At 43.9% G+C, this 17,758-nt stretch overlaps 1 protein-coding gene across 1 annotated transcript in view; it reads left to right on the top strand.

The window, feature by feature from the left end:
- SMARCC1 (SWI/SNF related, matrix associated, actin dependent regulator of chromatin subfamily c member 1) overlaps nucleotides 1–17,758 on the top strand; it is a 155,869-nt gene that overhangs the window by 115,302 nt on the left and 22,809 nt on the right. Inside the window, exons 25-26 of the mRNA XM_062200743.1 lie at nucleotides 6,921–7,055; nucleotides 17,482–17,743. Of these exons, the coding sequence (XP_062056727.1) occupies nucleotides 6,921–7,055; nucleotides 17,482–17,743 (397 nt within the window). The remainder of the gene's footprint in view (nucleotides 1–6,920; nucleotides 7,056–17,481; nucleotides 17,744–17,758) is intronic.

The following is a 17,758-nucleotide window of genomic DNA, read 5'->3' as shown; positions in this document are numbered from 1 at the left end:
AGTGACCCAACGGATGGAAGGACACCCCACCCCCACCCCCAGCCATGCCTCGGCCTCTGCCTCTCTGTAACTCTGCCTTTCAAATAAATCTTTTTTAAAAAGAACATAAAAGAAACTGAATATGCAGCCCTAGTTCTTTTATTTCTGTTTCCACTCAAAATTCAAATGTTATTAGCCACTTCAATGAAATAATAATTTTGTTAATCTACTTTTTCCCCTAATGTTCATTTTCATCTGCTTGAAAGGTGGCGAGACAGACATCTTCCATTCACTTGTTTCACTCCCAGATGCCTATAACAGGGCTGGGCCAGGCTGAAGCCAGAAGACCATGACTCCTTTTGGGTCCCCTATGTTGATGACAGGGGCACCAAGCACACTACTTGCTGCCTCTCAGGACACTTTAATAGGATGCTGCATCAGAAGTGCATAGTCAGGAATCAAACTGGCACTTGACAGAGGATGCTGGCATCTCAAGTGGTGGCTTCACCTGCTGCACCACTATGCCTGCCCATACCAAATCAAGAGAAAAAAAGCCTTAGAGTTCAGTCTTGCAGTGTATAAATCTCTAAAAATAAACTGTCCTAGAGATTTGAGTTTGGGTTTGTTTTTGTGGTTTTTGTTTTTTACATTTTAAGCTTTTATTCAGTGCGAAAGCTGCATAGGAGAGTGAGGGCTTTATTTAAGAGAGAGGAATAAATCTGGATTCATACTGAGTGCCAGGAACCAGCCACGTGGAAGAGCATCTAGGTCAGGAAGCATAGGGCAGGTTGGCCCGAAGGCCACGCATCTTGAAGGCACAGGGCTGCAGCCAGCGCCATACTGGCAAGAGGCTTGGGAAAGGAAAAGGGACGGATACACCCTGTCCCAGGCTTTTAATCCACTTTTAAAGGGGAGTGGTTAATTAACCTGAGTGGCCGGTGGGTGCACAGGTGTGGCTAGGTAGGGGCATGAGGTCACATAGGAGCGTGGTGAAGGTGTGATCTTCCAGCTCACAAACCTAATCATTTTAACCTGTCTACTCCATTCCCCCCTCAGAGACTCCATCCCTTAATCCTAAGGGAAGTTAATGGACATAGAATCATCTTTTCTGTAACTGCTTCCTGCTTATGAGGGGCATAGTGCAGGCCCTGCCTATTCAGGGCCTGGAAGTCTCTGGCTATCCTATCTAACAAATTTGTGAGCTGGAGCAGCCTCGATGATCGCCAAAGTCTGTGTCCCCTGCGTGGTCAGTTACTCTCAGAAGTTGAGTTCTGAAACATACAAGTTTATTAATTAGCGTAAGAAAAACTAGAGTAAAACCAATTTTAAGATGGAAATAATGTATCTTACACACTCCCAGATGGTGGTGATAGGCTACCCTTAATGTAGATTATAAAACCACTTAGCTTGAGTATAGAGAATTATAATACATTAGCCCATTAGGTAGCTTTATCATCAATAACAGTTCACAGAGAGAATCAAGAAAGGCAGGTACAGCATGTTTGTCTTGAGGTGCAGCAGTCATGATGTGACAAAGGCAAAAGTTTTACTTATCCTTTTTGCTTTGAAGGTCTCTGATTGGCTTACAGGAATAGTCAGGCATGTCTTTTGCATTCATCTGGGTAGAAATTTAATCCTAATTTCATGGAGGTAGTTGTGCTCAATAGCACCTGGTAAGGTCCCTTTCATTTAAGCTGAAACTGATCTGAAGAGGATCTTCTTATGAATGGCTTGTTCAGGAATTTGTCAAAAACTCCTTGATTACTTAGAACACCTTCTGTAGCTCCCCTGCCCTGCACAGTGTGTCTGTGTCAGGGGCTTTTTAAGCAAACACAAGGCTTAAAATCCAAATCCTGGAATCCATATCAACTTTTGTAGCTACACTTTTCAGTACAGAGTTCACATTAGGGCCTCTTTAAAGCTATATACAAAAGCTTGGAATCCAAATTCCATAAAATCCTGTCATCAGCAATTCCCAAAACCGAAGCTTTTAGTTAGAAGCTCCTTAGTTCTCTGGAACAACTTTTGCAGCTACCCTTTTCAGTACAGAGTCTGTATCAGGGCGTTTTTAAAGCTATATATAAAAGCTTGGAATCCAAAGTCCGCTGAATTTTGCCATTCCCAGAAATCTCGACTTTTTTTTTTTTTTTTAAGTTTTATTTATTTATTTATTTGAAAGTCAGAGTTACACACGGAGAGAAAGAGAAGTAGATAGAGAGAAGTCTTCTATCCACTGGTTCACTCCCTAGTTTGCTGGCACGGCCAGAGCTGGACAAACTGAAGCCAGGAGCTTCTGGGTCTCCCATGCGGTTTGCAGGGGCCCAGAGGCTTGGGCTTAGGCCATTCTCTACTGCTTTCCCAGGCCATAGCAGCGAGCTGGATAGGAAGTGGAGCAGTCTGTTATCAAACTGGCGCCCATCTGGGATGCTGGCACTGCATGTGGTAGCTTTACCCGTTGCACCAAAGCACCGACCCCATAAATTTGTTTCTTTAGTCTGAAGGTGACTCTGGACATAATGAGGTTAGACTTTTGTGAAGCGCTTTCTCTTCCTGTACTTTCTCATCCCCAGATTATGTCCTCTTTGTTGTTGCTTTTTTGTTTTTTGTTTGTTTGTTTGTTTGTTTTTGACAGGCAGAGTGGACAGTGAGAGAGACAGAGAGAAAGGTCTTCCTTTGCTGTTGGATCACCCTCCAATGGCCGCCGCGGCAGCGAGCTGCGGCCGGCGCACCACACTGTTCCGATGGCAGGAGCCAGGTGCTTCTCCTGGTCTCCCATGCGGGTGCAGGGCCCAAGCACTTGGGCCATCCTCCACTGCACTCCCGGGCCACAGCAGCGAGCTGGCCTGGAAGAGGGGCAACCAAGACAGAATCCGGTGCCCCGGCCGGAACTAGAACACGGTGTGCCGGCGCCGCAAGGCAGAGGATTAGCCTAGTGAGCCACGGCGCCAGCCTTGTTTCCTCTATTTTTTGCATTACCAGGCAGACTTACATGTGGGATTTTTCCTAGGTCTTGGCCTTAAGAATTGGAAGTCAAATAAAATGCAATGCAGTGAGTGCTGTAAATGCTGTGGAAGCAGTACTGCCTGCAATACTGCATGGATGCTAACAAGGAAGTAATACTGACATGTTGGAGGTTGCCCAGTGTAGGCAGAAGAAGTCCTCCAGCAAAATGGGCTCCTGGGGCATGTGAGAGATTACAGCTCTCAAGTCCTGGGCACCTAACTGTATCCCAGGCTCTGTCCTCGCAGCCACCCTGAGATGGGGTAGAGTTTTCCAGTTTGACAGATATGGATACAGACCCAGAGGCAAAGTTGACTTCTCGGGCAAGGTTATACAGGCAGTCTGTCCTCCCTGACCTTGCAGTTCTTGTGCTCTGTTGTTTAATAGAGGGTAATATTGCAGAAAATTCTTTATGTAAAGGGAGACAGGATGCACACATGTAAAATGAACACTTGAAAACATATTTAGGGGCTGGCGTTGCAGCACAGCGTGTTGAATCCCCGGCCTGCAGTCCGGAATCCCATATAGGTGCTAGTTCAAGCCCCAGCTGCTCCTCTTCAAATCCAGCTCTCTGCTGTGGCTTGAGAAAGCAGCAGAAGATGGCCCAAGTTCTGAGTTCCCTGCCACCCACGTGGGAGACTGGAAGAAGCTCCTGGCTCCTAGCTTCAGATCAGCTCAGCTCTGTCCATTGTGGTCATTTGGGGAGTGAACTAGGAGATGGAAGACCTCTCTTTCTTTCTCTCTCTCTCTGGCTCTACCTCTCTCTGTAACTCTGTCTTTCAAATAAATAAAAGTAAATCTTTTTTTAAAAATCTTTATGTGCTGAAAATGGTCATATTTAAATTCTCAGCATAATTATGAGGAGGCAAATTAAGTTTTGCCTAGAAAACCAGTTATTAAATAGCTCTTCCATCTCATACCTTATATGCCTTTAAGTCTCCAAACTAGAATTTCTTTTTAAAGATTTATTTTATTTATTTGACAGGCAGAGTTACAGAGAGAGAGGTCATCCATCCGCTGGTTCACTCCCCAGATGGCTGCAATGGCCAGAGCTGCGCTGATCCGAAGCCAGGAGCAGGGCCCCAAGGACTTGGGCTATCTTCTGCTTTCCCAGGCCATAGCAGAGAGCTGGATCGGAAAAGGAGAAGCCGGGACTAGAACCGGCGCCTATATGGGATGCCGGCGCTTCAGGCCAGGGTGTTAACCTGCTGAGCCACAGCGCCGGCCCCCAAACTAGAATTTAAAAATAAAAAGTTGTTTTTTTGTTTTTTTTTTTAATGCATAATTAGAGAGATATTTGACCTGGCCAAAGCCAAGAGCCTGGAATTTCATCCTGGTCTGTCACAGGCGAACAGGGGCCCAATCATTTGGGCCATCTTCGGCTGCTTTTCCAGGCACATTAGCAGGGAGCTGGATAGGAAGAGTATCAGCTGAGACTAAAACCAGTGCCCAAGATATGGCACCTGCACCTGCAGCACCGGCATCCCACGTGGGCGCAGGTTCAATTCCTGGCTTCTCTGCCGCTCCACTTCTCATCCAGCTCACTGCTATGGTCTGGGACAGCAGCAGAAGATGGCCCAAGTGCTTGGGTCCCTGCACCTGTGTAGGAGACCAGAAGAAACTCCTGGCTTCGGATCAGCAAAGCTCCGTCCATTGCAGCCATTTCCGTTGTAGTCATTTGGGGAGTGAACCAGCAGGTAAACAACCTCTTTGTTTCTCTCCCTCTCTCTGTTACTTTACCTCTCAAGTAAATAAATAAATAAATAAATATTTTGAAAATAATAAGATAAAACCAGTGCCCATATGTGATGCTGGCACTGCAGGCAACAGCTCAAGCAACTGAACCACAATGCCGGCCCCTCTACATAGAATTGTGTGGCATTGAACATACCTTTTGGGGCCAGTGGTTGTCTACTTTTTATTTTGAAATAAATAGATCATAGAAGTTGAAGTAACAGAAAACAGGCCTCTATATTATTGCTGCATCATTTTCCTTTCAATGATAACATCTAGTTATTTATCCAATATTTTTATTCTCTAATCTTTTATTATGTACTTCATCATTGCAGTATTTATCCTAATGATTATAAGATACACTATTACATTATCATGATTTCATTCAAATAATTTTTACTACTTCCTCAAGAATGCTGGGATCTTAGATCACTTTCCCCCTTCCAGTGCTCCTCAGTTCTGTACATCTTATTGAAATTTATTTTAATAGAATAGGTGTATTTCTTCTTGCATCAACAATTTCCTTTGGGATTTCTCTTCACATAGTCTGCTAACAATGATTTCTCCTGCTTTAAAGAGAAGCTAAGCAATTTAAGAGGAGCACAGAATAAGAATTATTTTAACTGTATACTCTTATTTATTTATTTTTTGACAGGCAGAGTGGACAGTGAGAGACAGAGAGAAAGGTCTTCCTTTTGCCGTTGGTTCACCCTCCAATGGCCGCCGCGGTAGGCACACCGTGCTGATCGATGGCAGGAGCCAGGTGCTTATCCTGGTCTCCCATGGGGTGCAGGGCCCAAGGACTTGGGCCATCCTCCACTGCACTCCCTGGCCACAGCAGAGAGCTGGCCTGGAAGAGGGGCAACCGGGACTAGAACCCGGTATGCCGGCGCCACAAGGCGGAGGATTAGCCTAGTGAGCCGTGGCGCCGGCTAATTGTATACTCTTAAATGATCTTGATTTCACCTTCATTTTTTAAAAAGATTTATTTATTTATTTATTTGAAAGTGTGGTTTAGAAGAAGGTACAGAGAGAGAAGGAGAGGAGAGAGATCCTTCATCTGCTGGATCACTCCGTACGTGGCCACAGTGGCCAGAGCTGAGCCATATGGAAGCCAGAAGCTTCATCTGAGCTTCCCATTTGGGTGTCAGAGACCCAGTTGAGCCATCTTCTGCTGCTTTTTCACAGGCCACTAGCAGAGAGCTTGATTGGAAGCAGAGCAGCTGATACAAATTGGCACCCATCTAACAGATCAGTTGCCAACATCATAGGCAGCGGCTTTACCCAATATGCCACAATGCCAGCCCCTCACCTTTGGTATGAAGAATAGTACAGAATTGAAGATTAGCAGCTGTTCCAAAACTTAAAACAGAATGCTGCGTGTGTCCGTTATTACTGTCTCTGTTACTGTTATGTCACTGGGGCTAGTTGAAGGTGGTGTACCTTCCTCTAGCCTCTCTGTGACATTGTCTGTTTGGTTTTTAGCACTCAGTTTGTACTTTTTAGTCAGCACTTGGTACTTGCACATATTTATAGATACATATTTATATTGTGTGACATTTTAGTACCTGAGTGCAATTTGCAAAGATCAGATCTTCAGAAGGTAGGATTAATTCCTGGCTGGTAAACAGGGCCTTGGCCAAATGTGGGTGATGCAGCATCTTCCTCTTTATGTTTCTGAGTTGGCAAGAAGCCAGAGTTGGCTTGTGGCAGGGGGTGACAGTCCTCGTCACATACAGAGTGCTCACCACAGGGAGGGGAGAGGCTTTGCATCTGAGTATCAAGTGCTTAGTTGTCAACTGTTTCCCTACCCCTGGCAAATTATTGGCGAAAGAAAGGATGATGAGGGGAGGGACAGAGTGTGTGGTGATGGGCTGGAAGGTGAGGACATGACCTCCAAGTCACCTGTATCCTCTTTTGGCTCATCCCAGTTCAACGTCCCTTTCTTGAGAATCTCTTTGAAGGGAACAGTTAACCATGTGGAGAATTTCCTTTAATCCTTTAAAGGAGTTGATTCTAAGGACCAGAAATGCTGTGACAATTGTTGCTCTAAATTGAAATAAATGTTTGTTAGAAACATCGAACGGTACAGCTTGAGCACCCTTTGTTAACTACTTGGTGCCCACTTCTGATCCTGACTTCAGCACATTCTTGTGCTTTTTAAGCAGATACTTACCTATGTAATTTGTATGATCTTTTGCCCTTAGCACCTGGCTGCTGTGGAAGAGAGAAAGATCAAGTCCCTGGTAGCTCTCCTGGTTGAGACGCAGATGAAGAAGTTAGAGATCAAACTTCGACATTTTGAGGAGCTGGAAACTATCATGGACAGAGAGAAAGAAGCTGTAAGTAAGAGGGACTTAAGAGGGACTTCTGTAGTGGCTTTGCAACAACTCAACCCTTATCACTGTTCATAAAATGCAAGCTAGATAAGATAATGTGATGGCCTACTCTGTTGATCCCATAGCTGACTTCTGTCATTATTTTCTGTTTGATTTGTGCATTCAAAAAGATGATCAGATAAATATAAGGAAATGTGTTCACTCTCTACATTTCAGCTTTCTATACCAGTTGATTTTACAATTCTGACTTGTTTATTTTTGAATTAATAAGTACTAGATAAATCAGAACTGAACCAGCAGATTTGCCAGCTGGCTCTGTCATTGCAGACCTTTGTGACACTTCTTACCCAGTCCAAGCCTAAGGGCTTTCTATAAGAGGGGCTCACAACGAAATGGCTTTCCATTGTCACTCAGCATCCCTGGTGGATTCTTGAACAAGGAGATTGAAAGCAGTCAGCACTTTTTTACAAATGTCATAGAGAATTGATTACTGGTCAGCACAGTGGCAAGCTTGTAAATATTTACTGACACCTATTGTGTTCTGGGCTCTGTGCCAGTCATACGCCAGTCCTTCTGTCTTGACTCCTCATAGCAATTCTGTGTGGAAATCATTAGTAGGAAGGTCTTAGATTTAGTTACTTGTAAGCAACGATAGGATGCTAGTGCTGGGGTGGAGAACAGGTGTCTTAATTGTGCACAAAATGAGCTGGTGTCATTTTGAAGTCCAGAGGACCCATTCTAATTTTTGTGATATTTCTAAACTAGCTTCTAGCAATCCTGCTTTCTTGCGTGTGCAACATCCCAGCTGAACCCTTCCCTTCCACCCTGGACCCAGAATTGATCTGTGTATATGGTGGTTTCCATTTTGGTCTTTTGAATCACTCAGAAACCACGCACAATAATAAATGCTTTTTTTTTTTTTTTTTTTTTACTGTCACTAGGCTTTGTGATAACTTTTCATAAATAAATAGTGAAGTTGAACTATATTTATTGGATAGTACTAGGGACTGCAATACAAAGAATTTGCTTGCCACAAATGTAGCTTATATCAAATGTTAATTAAGGGAAAAGAAGTCTGACCACCAAAGAATTCAAGCAGAGTGTCCTTGTTGGATAGGGCCAGTATTTTTTTTTTAGAAAGCTTTTATTTAATAAATATAAAATTCATAGATACAGCTATTGGAATATAGCGATTCTTCCTCCCCCTCTCCAGTATTTTCAACTGTACTGTCTTATTCAGAGACTATCTTATAAAATACTTTGTGTGGTCTGACTAGAATTTAACCTTTTTGGGGCAGGCATTTAGCCTGGTAGTTAAGATGTTGGTTAAGTCTCCCATATCCCATATCAAGTACCTAGATTCATGTCCCAGCTCTGCTCCCAATTCTAGCTTACTGCTGATATGCTAAGAGACAGCAGGTGATGATGGCTCAAGTACTTGGGTCCCTGACACTCATGGCTAGACCTGGATTGAGTTCTGTGCTCCTAGCCATTGTGGCATTTGGGGAATGAACCAGTAGATGGAGTTCTCTGTCTGTTGCTGTCTCACTGCCTCTCAAATTTTTAAAAGAAGAACATAAAGAAATGAGCCATTGTTTTTTCATATTAACCCTTTGACTCTGAGATACACAGATTTTAGCGTCCTCCAGTTATATACTAATAAGAACTGGGAATGAAGCCTCCTAACCTGCCTAATGTTTGTCTGCCTACTACACATTTCAGTTCACTTGTGCACTACTGTTCATTCTTACTCAACAAACAGTCGTTTTAGGACAACTTTTTTTTTTTTTTAAGATCTAGAAACTTATAGATCTCTCATTTTGATTTTTTTTCTTTTTAATGTTTCCTTATTCATTTTCATTTATTTGAAAGAGTGACAGAGAATGAGAGACAGAGAGAGATCTCCAATCTGCTGATTCACTGTCTGAATATCCATAACAGCTGGGGTTGGGCCAGACTTAAACCAGGAGCCAGAAACTCCATCTCAGTCTCCCACCTGGGTTGCAGGGACTCAAGTACTTGAGCCATCATCCTATGCCTCCCATGCATGTTACCAGGAAGCAAGATTGGAAGCCTGTGCGGAGGCGGGACTTGATCCCAGGTTTCCCATATGGGATGTAGGAGTCCCATGTGACAGCTTATTGCACTGCGCCACAATACTCACCCCACAACTTTGTTTAATTAAACATTTGGTTTTGTTTAAATAGCGACAGATTTCAAAAGTCCTTATTTTGAACTTAGAGTCAGATCTCATATTTATTTTTATCTCTAGTGACTTAAAATCAGATGTCCTCTTGAGTCTTAAGTATTAAGTAATTAATAAAGAATATGGAAGTTTATTTTAGTATTTCATAAATATCATGAATTCAGCTATGATTGTTGTTCAGTAACTTACTCTAACCCACTTGAGAACTACTAAAATCAGAAGAAGGCAGTACAGAAGGTAGAGCCTGTCAGACAGATTGCCTGGTAAAAAGCACTGGCTCCAGTTCAGGTGAGGATGCTGAGCTGGCAGTGAGTGGGTAATTCCCATCCTGTGGCTCTGCTGGACTAAGCAGCTTCTGGTTCTAGGTAGGTAGCACAGAGGCATCGAGAGAGGTTTCATACATACACTGGGTTGAGGGATAAGACTGTTTAAAGAACCAGAGTGCTTGGATACTGCATATGATGTTCACATTTGAGTTTTTAAGATTTGTTTTTATCATTTATTTGAAAGGCAGAATGACAGGGAGAGACAAATAAATCTTCCATCCACTGGTTCACTCCTAAGGCTGGGCCAGGCTGATATCAGGAGCCAGGAACTCTGGGTCTCCCACGTGGCTGGCAGAGACCCAAGTACTGGAGCCATCCTTGGATGCTCTCCCAGACGAATTAGCAGGGAGTAGATTGGATCGGAAACAGAGTAGCCTGGACTTGAACTAGTGCTCCGATTCAGGAAGCTGGTGTCACAAGCGGCAGCTTAACCTGTTGCACTACTACCCTGTTCTCCTGAATACTTTGAGGCCAATGAGGATGGATCTATGAGCTGATGCAGTTTATAGCTTTTGGACTAGATGCTTTCTGAGTCTCTGAGGTTTGTTTGTTGAAGAATAGAAGTTGTATGCTTTCAGAAGAGACCATTTCGGAAACTCAAAGCTGTAGAAAGCCTAGACCCTATCCTTGAGGAGGTTAGAGAGTGGATTAGACACATACAGAGAGTGAGGTAACAGTTGGAAAATTCAGAGAGGTAGTCTTAGCTCAGATTACCAAGGAAAGCTTCCAGGCGGAAGGATTTATCTGAATGGTGAGAATGGTCCAAATCTTGGACCATGAAAAGCATCATTGCTTGGGAAATATGAGACAGCCTGCCTGTGATGGCTTTTGTGGAAGAAATAATGAGTTGAGGCATTTGTTCACTGATCACATATTTACTGAGCACCTACAATGTTCTCATCATGTAGGTACTGGGGATACAATGGTGAATAAAATCCAAACTCTGCCTCAGAGGAGCTTAAAGAACTGGAAGTCATTAATGAACCAAGGAAGTTATAAGGTGTTCTGTGCCATGTATGTTTATGTATACGTGCATGCTTTGTATGTATACGTAATGTGTGTGCGTGTTATGGGCTGGCCAGGAGAGATTAGGAATGGTGGGAGCTGAAGGTAGGATTTCAGGTTTCACTGGTATCATCAAAGCAGGTCTTATTGAGAACCTGACAGTTGATGGTCAAGCACTGAAAACAACCAGTGGACAGACTTGAGACCAGAGCATGACTGGCATGTTTGGGAACTAGGACTAGGAAGTCAAGGCAGTTAGGAGGATAAATTCAGAGCAGGGTTGGGGCACAGGGGAGGAGTGTTCATGATGATGACCAAATTGAGGTTACTGTAAGCCATCCAGGGGCTTTTTGCACTTTGAAAAGTGGAATAATTGAAAAGCCTTAGTGGAGGATTGACACAATCTTCCTTACAGTCGAGTAGGGGTCAGTCTGTGGTGTGTTCTAGAGAGCACATTGTACATCAGCATCCTCAAAATTAGGGGAACTGCTAAGACAGCTGTTATAGTAACCCATGTGAAATAATGATAGCTGCAATCAGAGTGGAAGCCACATAAGGGAAGAGAAATGATCAAGTCTGGAGGGATTTTGAAGGTAGAGCCAGGATGTTTCCTCACCTTTTATGCAGGTTCTAAAAGGTTTATTGTACTTTTTGACAAACTAAAGAAAACAAGCCAAAGGAATGAATTTCATACTGTCATAGGGGAATTGTGTTTAACTTTGTTTTCTGCATTTTTTAGTATATTTCTGTGTTCCCTGTCTCATAATTGAATCTACCATTGGATGTGTGCCATTGCATCATAGGTATTTGAGAGTTAAAAAGCTGTACCCGGTAGCAGGTTCAGTCCTGAAGCCCAGAGACACCTGGTCTCATGGAGCAGTCACAATGACAAAAGATAAAATGGCCAGTCACAGTCATAGTACAGATTGCCCTTGGGATTTCTGCTACCAAAACCGAATGCTAATGTAGCAAAATGCAGTTGTGTTTTCTTTTTCCTCCAGTACAGTAAGGAGTAGAATGGGTACATCTGATTTAGATTTGATTTTTCTTCATTGACTGTATCATCACTTAGAATAACACTGCAAAAGGAAAGTGTAATTATTTTCTTAAATTCTTTTTTTTTTTTTTTTATTTTTTATTTATTTATTTATTTATTTTATTTTTGACAGGCAGAGTGGACAGTGAGAGAGAGACAGAGAGAAAGGTCTTCCTTTTGCCGTTGGTTCACCCTCCAATGGCCGCCGCGGTAGCGCGCTGCGGCCGGCGCACCACGCTGATCCGTTGGCAGGAGCCAGGTGCTTCTCCTGGTCTCCCATGGGGTGCAGGGCCCAAGGACTGGGGCCATTATTTTCTTAAATTCTAAACCCGAAGAGTCAGAAGCTTCAAGTCTCTGCTGATATTTCAGGCCTTGGCAGGGTAGATGGGTTTTTGTGGCCCCACTATCCACCCCCCCAATCTTTTACTCTCTCCCACCCCACCTCCCTAGTTCATGCAAATACAAGTGGGGAGAAGAGCTTTGTGTGAACTTCAGCTGCACTTGCAGCTGTGCCTGCGTTTGGTGTCTCAGTGTTGAAAAGTGCTCTGTTTTGTTAGGTTCCGCTAGGATGTGGCTGCTTTATACATACACAGTGAAGGAGGGCAGGAAGGCAGGATCTGAATGTAGTTGAGAGGGCAGTGGTCTTCAGAGCATGGCTTCAGGCAGCCATGTGAAACCGGGTTCCCTAGAACCAGACAAGAGTCACGAGAGAAAGTTAACAGATTCATTAACATCTTATTTATATGAGTAATTTACACTGTCCGTTTTAGCTGTTGAGACTTTATCCATAGTCCTAGGAAATGGAAAAGAGAGGAAACACAGTCACAATATCTACAGCACGTAACTTTGCAGCTTGTGAGTTACAAAAGTAATAGGTATGGGCCGGCACCACGGCTTGCTAGGCTAATCCTCTGCCTGTGGCGCCGGCACTCGGGTTCTAGTCCTGGTTGGGGCACTGGTTCTGTCCCGGTTGCTCCTCTTCCAGTCCAGCTCTCTGCTGTGGCCTGGGAAGGCAGTGGAGGATGGCCCAAGTGCTTGGGCCCTGCACCCACATGGGAGACCAGGACGAAGCACCTGGCTCCTGGCTTCGGATCAGTGCAGCGCGTCGGCTGTAGCAGCCATTTGGGGGGTGAACCAACGAAAGCAAGACCTTTCTCTCTCTTTCTCACTGTCTGACTCTGCCTGTCAGAGAAAAAAACAAACAAACAAACAAAAAAAGTAGTAGGTATGATGTTTAAAAATACACACAATAATAAGCTTTAAAAATTTAGAGATAATTACTGTTGTCTTCTAGATTATTTTCTGTGTGTGCAATTGCACATGATCAAAGTTTTATTTATTCTTGGGGTTACATTATTAAGGTTTTTGTTGTAGCCTGCCCGTTTTCCTTCCCAAATGAGTATATCTGATGAAACTGTACCTCAAAAATAATATAATGGATATCCCTATTCCACACATAAATTCCATTTTCTAGGATAGATTTCCAAATGTCGATTCACTGGATCAGTGCTTAAGCACATTTAAAAATGCCCAATACTGCTAAATTTTGCTCAGAAATTCCTAGTTCATATACTTTGTGATTGCCACAAAAGCTAATGCAGTCTTCAACTGGATTCAGTAAAAATTAGGCCCGTAGAATGAGATCCCTTTGCAAGAGGAAGCCAGCACAAGACCTGAAGCTCTGCCCCCTTTGCCCTGAAGCAGAACTAGCCCTCTTGAAGCTACCTGCTAGTTTGTACTGGTCATTGCTTTCCATTTAGTCCAGAGCATCTGCTCTTCCCACATGGGAGCTTTAAGCTTTACATTTGATTCTCTTTAAGGTGTGTTTAATCACTTACCCTTTTTAATTCTTCTAATTACTTTCTTTTAATTACCTTCCATTTTTTAAAAAGAAAGATGAAACTCAGAAAATAAAAAGGACACATAAGGCTGGGCAAATTTTTCTTCCCAGCTGGCTTTCCTATCCTTTTCTTGATAGATTTTTCTTTTTCTTACCAATATTAATGTCTTAATACTAGAATGGTCCTCCATAAAAAGACTAGCTTGGTTTAAAAAATAAAAAAGAATAAAGAGAAAACTACTGAGCTAGGTAGTGCCAAGATCAAAAATTCCCTCAGACACATAAAAATCTCGCTCTAATAGTAGTTCAGTTTCTGTATAAAGCAGATCTTGACCCAAATTCTGCAGTTCTTATATAGCTGAAGGACTTCAGCCAAGCTGCCCAGAATAATAGTGACTCAACAGGAACATAGGTGAGAGATCCTTGGCAGCCTCTGAAGTGTAACCTCAGTGATTTATTACAGAGTCCTTTGTTTCCTAGAAAGAGTGGTTAGAAGAAAGCACGAGAAGATCCAGCTTGAGGATCTGTAGTGAGAATCTTTAGATCCCCCTATACATCATTTTGCCTCTTAAACATTACCTCATTTATTAGTCTTCCTGCAGAATGGAGGATTCTCTTGCTATTTATATCTTAAAACTGCCTTCTCATCCACACAGGAAGCTGAACTAGACTGGGCTATACCCTCTTTAGATCATTCTCTCTCTCTCTCTCTCTCTCTCTCTTTTTTTTTTTTTTTTTTTTTAACAGGTAGAGTGGACAGTGAGAGAGAGAGAGACAGAGAGAAAGGTCTTCCTTTGCCGTTGGTTCACCCTCCAATGGCTGCCGCGGCTGGCGCACTGCATCCGGCATACCGCGCTGATCTGAAGGCAGGAGCCAGGTGCTTCTCCTGGTCTCCCTTGCGGGTGCAGGGCCCAAGCACTTGGGCCATCCTCCACTGCACTCCCGGGCCACAGCAGCGAGCTGGCCTGGAAGAGGGGCAACCGGGACAGGATCGGTGCCCCGACCGGGACTAGAACCTGGTGTGCCGGCGCTGCAAGGCAGAGGATTAGCCTATTGAGCTGCAGCGCCGGCCTGATCACTCTCTCTCTAGGACTGCAGAAGAACCATCTTTCTCCCTGGTCATCCCTGTTTGTAACCCACAACCTCTCACAAATTTGTTTCAGAAGATTGCCTTCTCCTCAAGAAGTTACAGGGTACAGCTACAGTATTTGTTCCTTCCATGTGTCCCCCTCCTCACCTGCTAATGCCTGTCTGCCCACTCCAGTCTATCCCTGGTATTGCCCAGTTGCTACTTCTGATAACCAATGATTCTTCCTGCTCAATTCCCTAGGGATTTCACCCCAGGCAGCTCTCTGCCAAGAACCCCAATTCTTAGAATAATTCTCACCCTTGTTTGATATAGGTATTTTTAGTTGTGCATTTATCTTTGCTTGAAAAGCAGAGAGAGAGAAAATCTTCCATCTGCTGCTGTACTTGCCACATGCCTTCAGCAGCCAGGGCTGGGCTAGGTTAAAGCTAGAAGCCAGGAACTCCATGTGGATCTCCCATATTGGTGGCAGAGAACCACATATTTGAGCCATTGCTACTACCTCCCAGAAAGTGTATTAGCAGGAAATTGGATCAGAAGTGGAGTAAGGCAGGACTTTAGGCAGTACTCTAGTACAGGAAGCAGACATCCCAAGCAGTGAGTTAATCCTCTGCAACACAACGCCTGCCTCCCTTCCACCTAGTTATTGCTAATAGTAGTATATAGTGTTTGTCCACAAAACTGGCTGCTCCCACATCGCCCTAACCTTTTATTTTTTATTTATTTATTTAATTATTTAATTATTTATTTAGTGTTTGAAAGAAAGAGGTAGAGTCAGAGGGAAAGAGGTCTTCCATCTTCTGGTTCACTCCCCAAGTAGCTGCAATGGCTGGAGCTGAGCCTATCAGGAGCCAGGAGCCTAGAGCTTCTTCCAGGTCTCCCACAGGGGTGCAGGAGCACAAGGACTTGGGTCATCCTCCGCTGCTTTCCCAGGTGCATTAGTAGGGAGCTGGATCAGCAGTGGAACAGCCAGGACTCCCAGCTGGCGCCCATATGGGATGCAGGCCCTGCAGGTCAGGGCCTTAACACACTATGCCATAGCTCCGGCCCCTCCCCTAACCTTTTAAATGTCTCAGAATATTGCTATTCAACAGATTTAAAATGTAAGACATAAATGTAATAAAAATTAATCTAATAACCATATAAAATTTTTAAAAATAGATGAATTGTTGCCGGTGCCGCAGCTCACTTGGCTAATCCTCCGCCTGTGGCGACGGCACTCCAGGTTCTAGTCTCGGTTGGGGCACCAGATTCTGTCCCAGTTGCTCCTCTTCCAGTCCAGCTCTCCGCTGTGGCCCCAGAAGGCAGCGGAGGATGGCCCAAGTGCTTAGGCCCTGCACCCGCATGGGAGACCAGGAGGAAGCACCTGGCTCCTGGCTTCAGATTGGCACAGCGCACCAGCCATAGCGGCCATTTAGGGGGTGAACCAACAGAAAAGGAAGACCTTTCTGTCTATCTGTCTCTTTCTTACTGTCTAACTCTGCCTGTCAAAAAAAAAAGAATTGTAATTAAATATATAAAAATTCTACATGTAATAAATATGAAAAATTATTTCATACTGTGTCTATTTATAGTGTTTTACTCTGACTACAGATTCATTTCTGGGTCACCTTTCAAATGCTCAATAGCTGTGTGTAACTTGTGAATTTTGTATTGGACAGCACTGCACTAGAAAATGACCTGTAGGGACTGAAATCTTAATGTGCAAAGTGGTGGGAAGGGGATATCATTGTAAAGAAAGGAGTCTTTTTTTTTTTTTTTTTTTTGACAGGCAGAGTGGATAGTGAGAGAAACAGAGAGAAAGGTCTTCCTTTATGCCATTGGTTCACCCTCCAATGGCCTCTTCTGCCGGCGCATCTCGCTGATCCAAAGCCAGGAGCCAGGTGCTTCTCCTGGTCTCCCTTGCGGGTGCAGGGCCCAAAAACTTGGGCCATCCTCCACTGCCTTCCCGGGCCATAGCAGAGAGCTGGCCTGGAAGAGGGGCAACCGGGATAGAATCTGGCACCCCAACTGGGACTAGAACCTGGTGTGCCGGCGCTGCAAGGCGGAGGATTAGCCTGTTAAGCCATTGCGCCGGCCCAAGAAAGGAGTCTTAACCTCCTTGTGCTTCTGATTGTTTACTTTCAAAGATCTGTATTTTTTATTGTGCTTCATGTTCAGGTTGATTATCTTTATCCACCTGAATTAAATCATTGTGGGTAGGCTCCATTCACTGAACTGTTGTCTTGCATATGGTTTCTGAATTTCCTGCACATGTGACAACCTATTTATTTATCTTTAATTTGAATCCCAGAAAGATTATCCTGAATATTGGAGTGTTTATATTTCTTAAAACAAAGATTCATGCAGAGTTTTACTTAAGCGACCAAAATATTCTGTGAATGTATCACCCCGTATAATTTTGGGCACTTGAAAGCTAAAATTTGCTCTGTCAAAGTTTTATGTAGAAAAATGCATCTCTTTGCAATTAAGGCCATGTTGAGTCATCCATAGGGTTTACTCTGATATTTAATTCCAAAATAGATAATAGTCAAAAGGACCACATCTAGAAGAGAATACCTAGGAAGCTTAGGTGGACATGAAAAGTTCACATGTGTGGAGCTATAAAAATGACAGGAGAGGTTGTTTCAACCTAGGAAAAACAGGCAATCATGGAAAGTACTTTTAGTATTTGGGGGACTTCCAGACAGATTATATGTGTCCTGAGTGAGCCCAGAGATCAATGTGAAGGAAAGATAGGTCTTAGACTCAACATAGAGAAATCCTGTGGTCTAATGGAAATATGCTGCTCAAGAAGTAATGCCTCTTCTGTCTCTGGGGATATTGCCGGAGGCGAGGTGGGCTCAGGCATTCCCTGGATTTCTCGTGTATCACCCACTCCTGAGAGCCTCTCTGGATGACATTTATCTTCCCTTTTTCTGTCCTACAGCTAGAACAGCAGAGGCAGCAGTTGCTTACTGAGCGCCAGAACTTCCACATGGAACAGCTGAAATATGCTGAATTACGAGCTCGGCAGCAAATGGAGCAGCAGCAGCATGGCCAGAACCCTCAGCAGGCACACCAGCACTCAGGAGGGCCTGGCCTGGCCCCACTGGGCACAGCAGGGCACCCCGGCATGATGCCTCATCAGCAGCCCCCGCCCTATCCTCTGATGCACCACCAGATGCCACCACCTCATCCACCCCAACCAGGTGAGAAGAAAGCTC

This window comes from Lepus europaeus, chromosome 9 (genome assembly GCF_033115175.1).
Source record: "Lepus europaeus isolate LE1 chromosome 9, mLepTim1.pri, whole genome shotgun sequence".
Lineage (NCBI taxonomy): Eukaryota > Metazoa > Chordata > Mammalia > Lagomorpha > Leporidae > Lepus > Lepus europaeus.
This window is presented reverse-complemented; position numbering and strand designations above follow the sequence as displayed.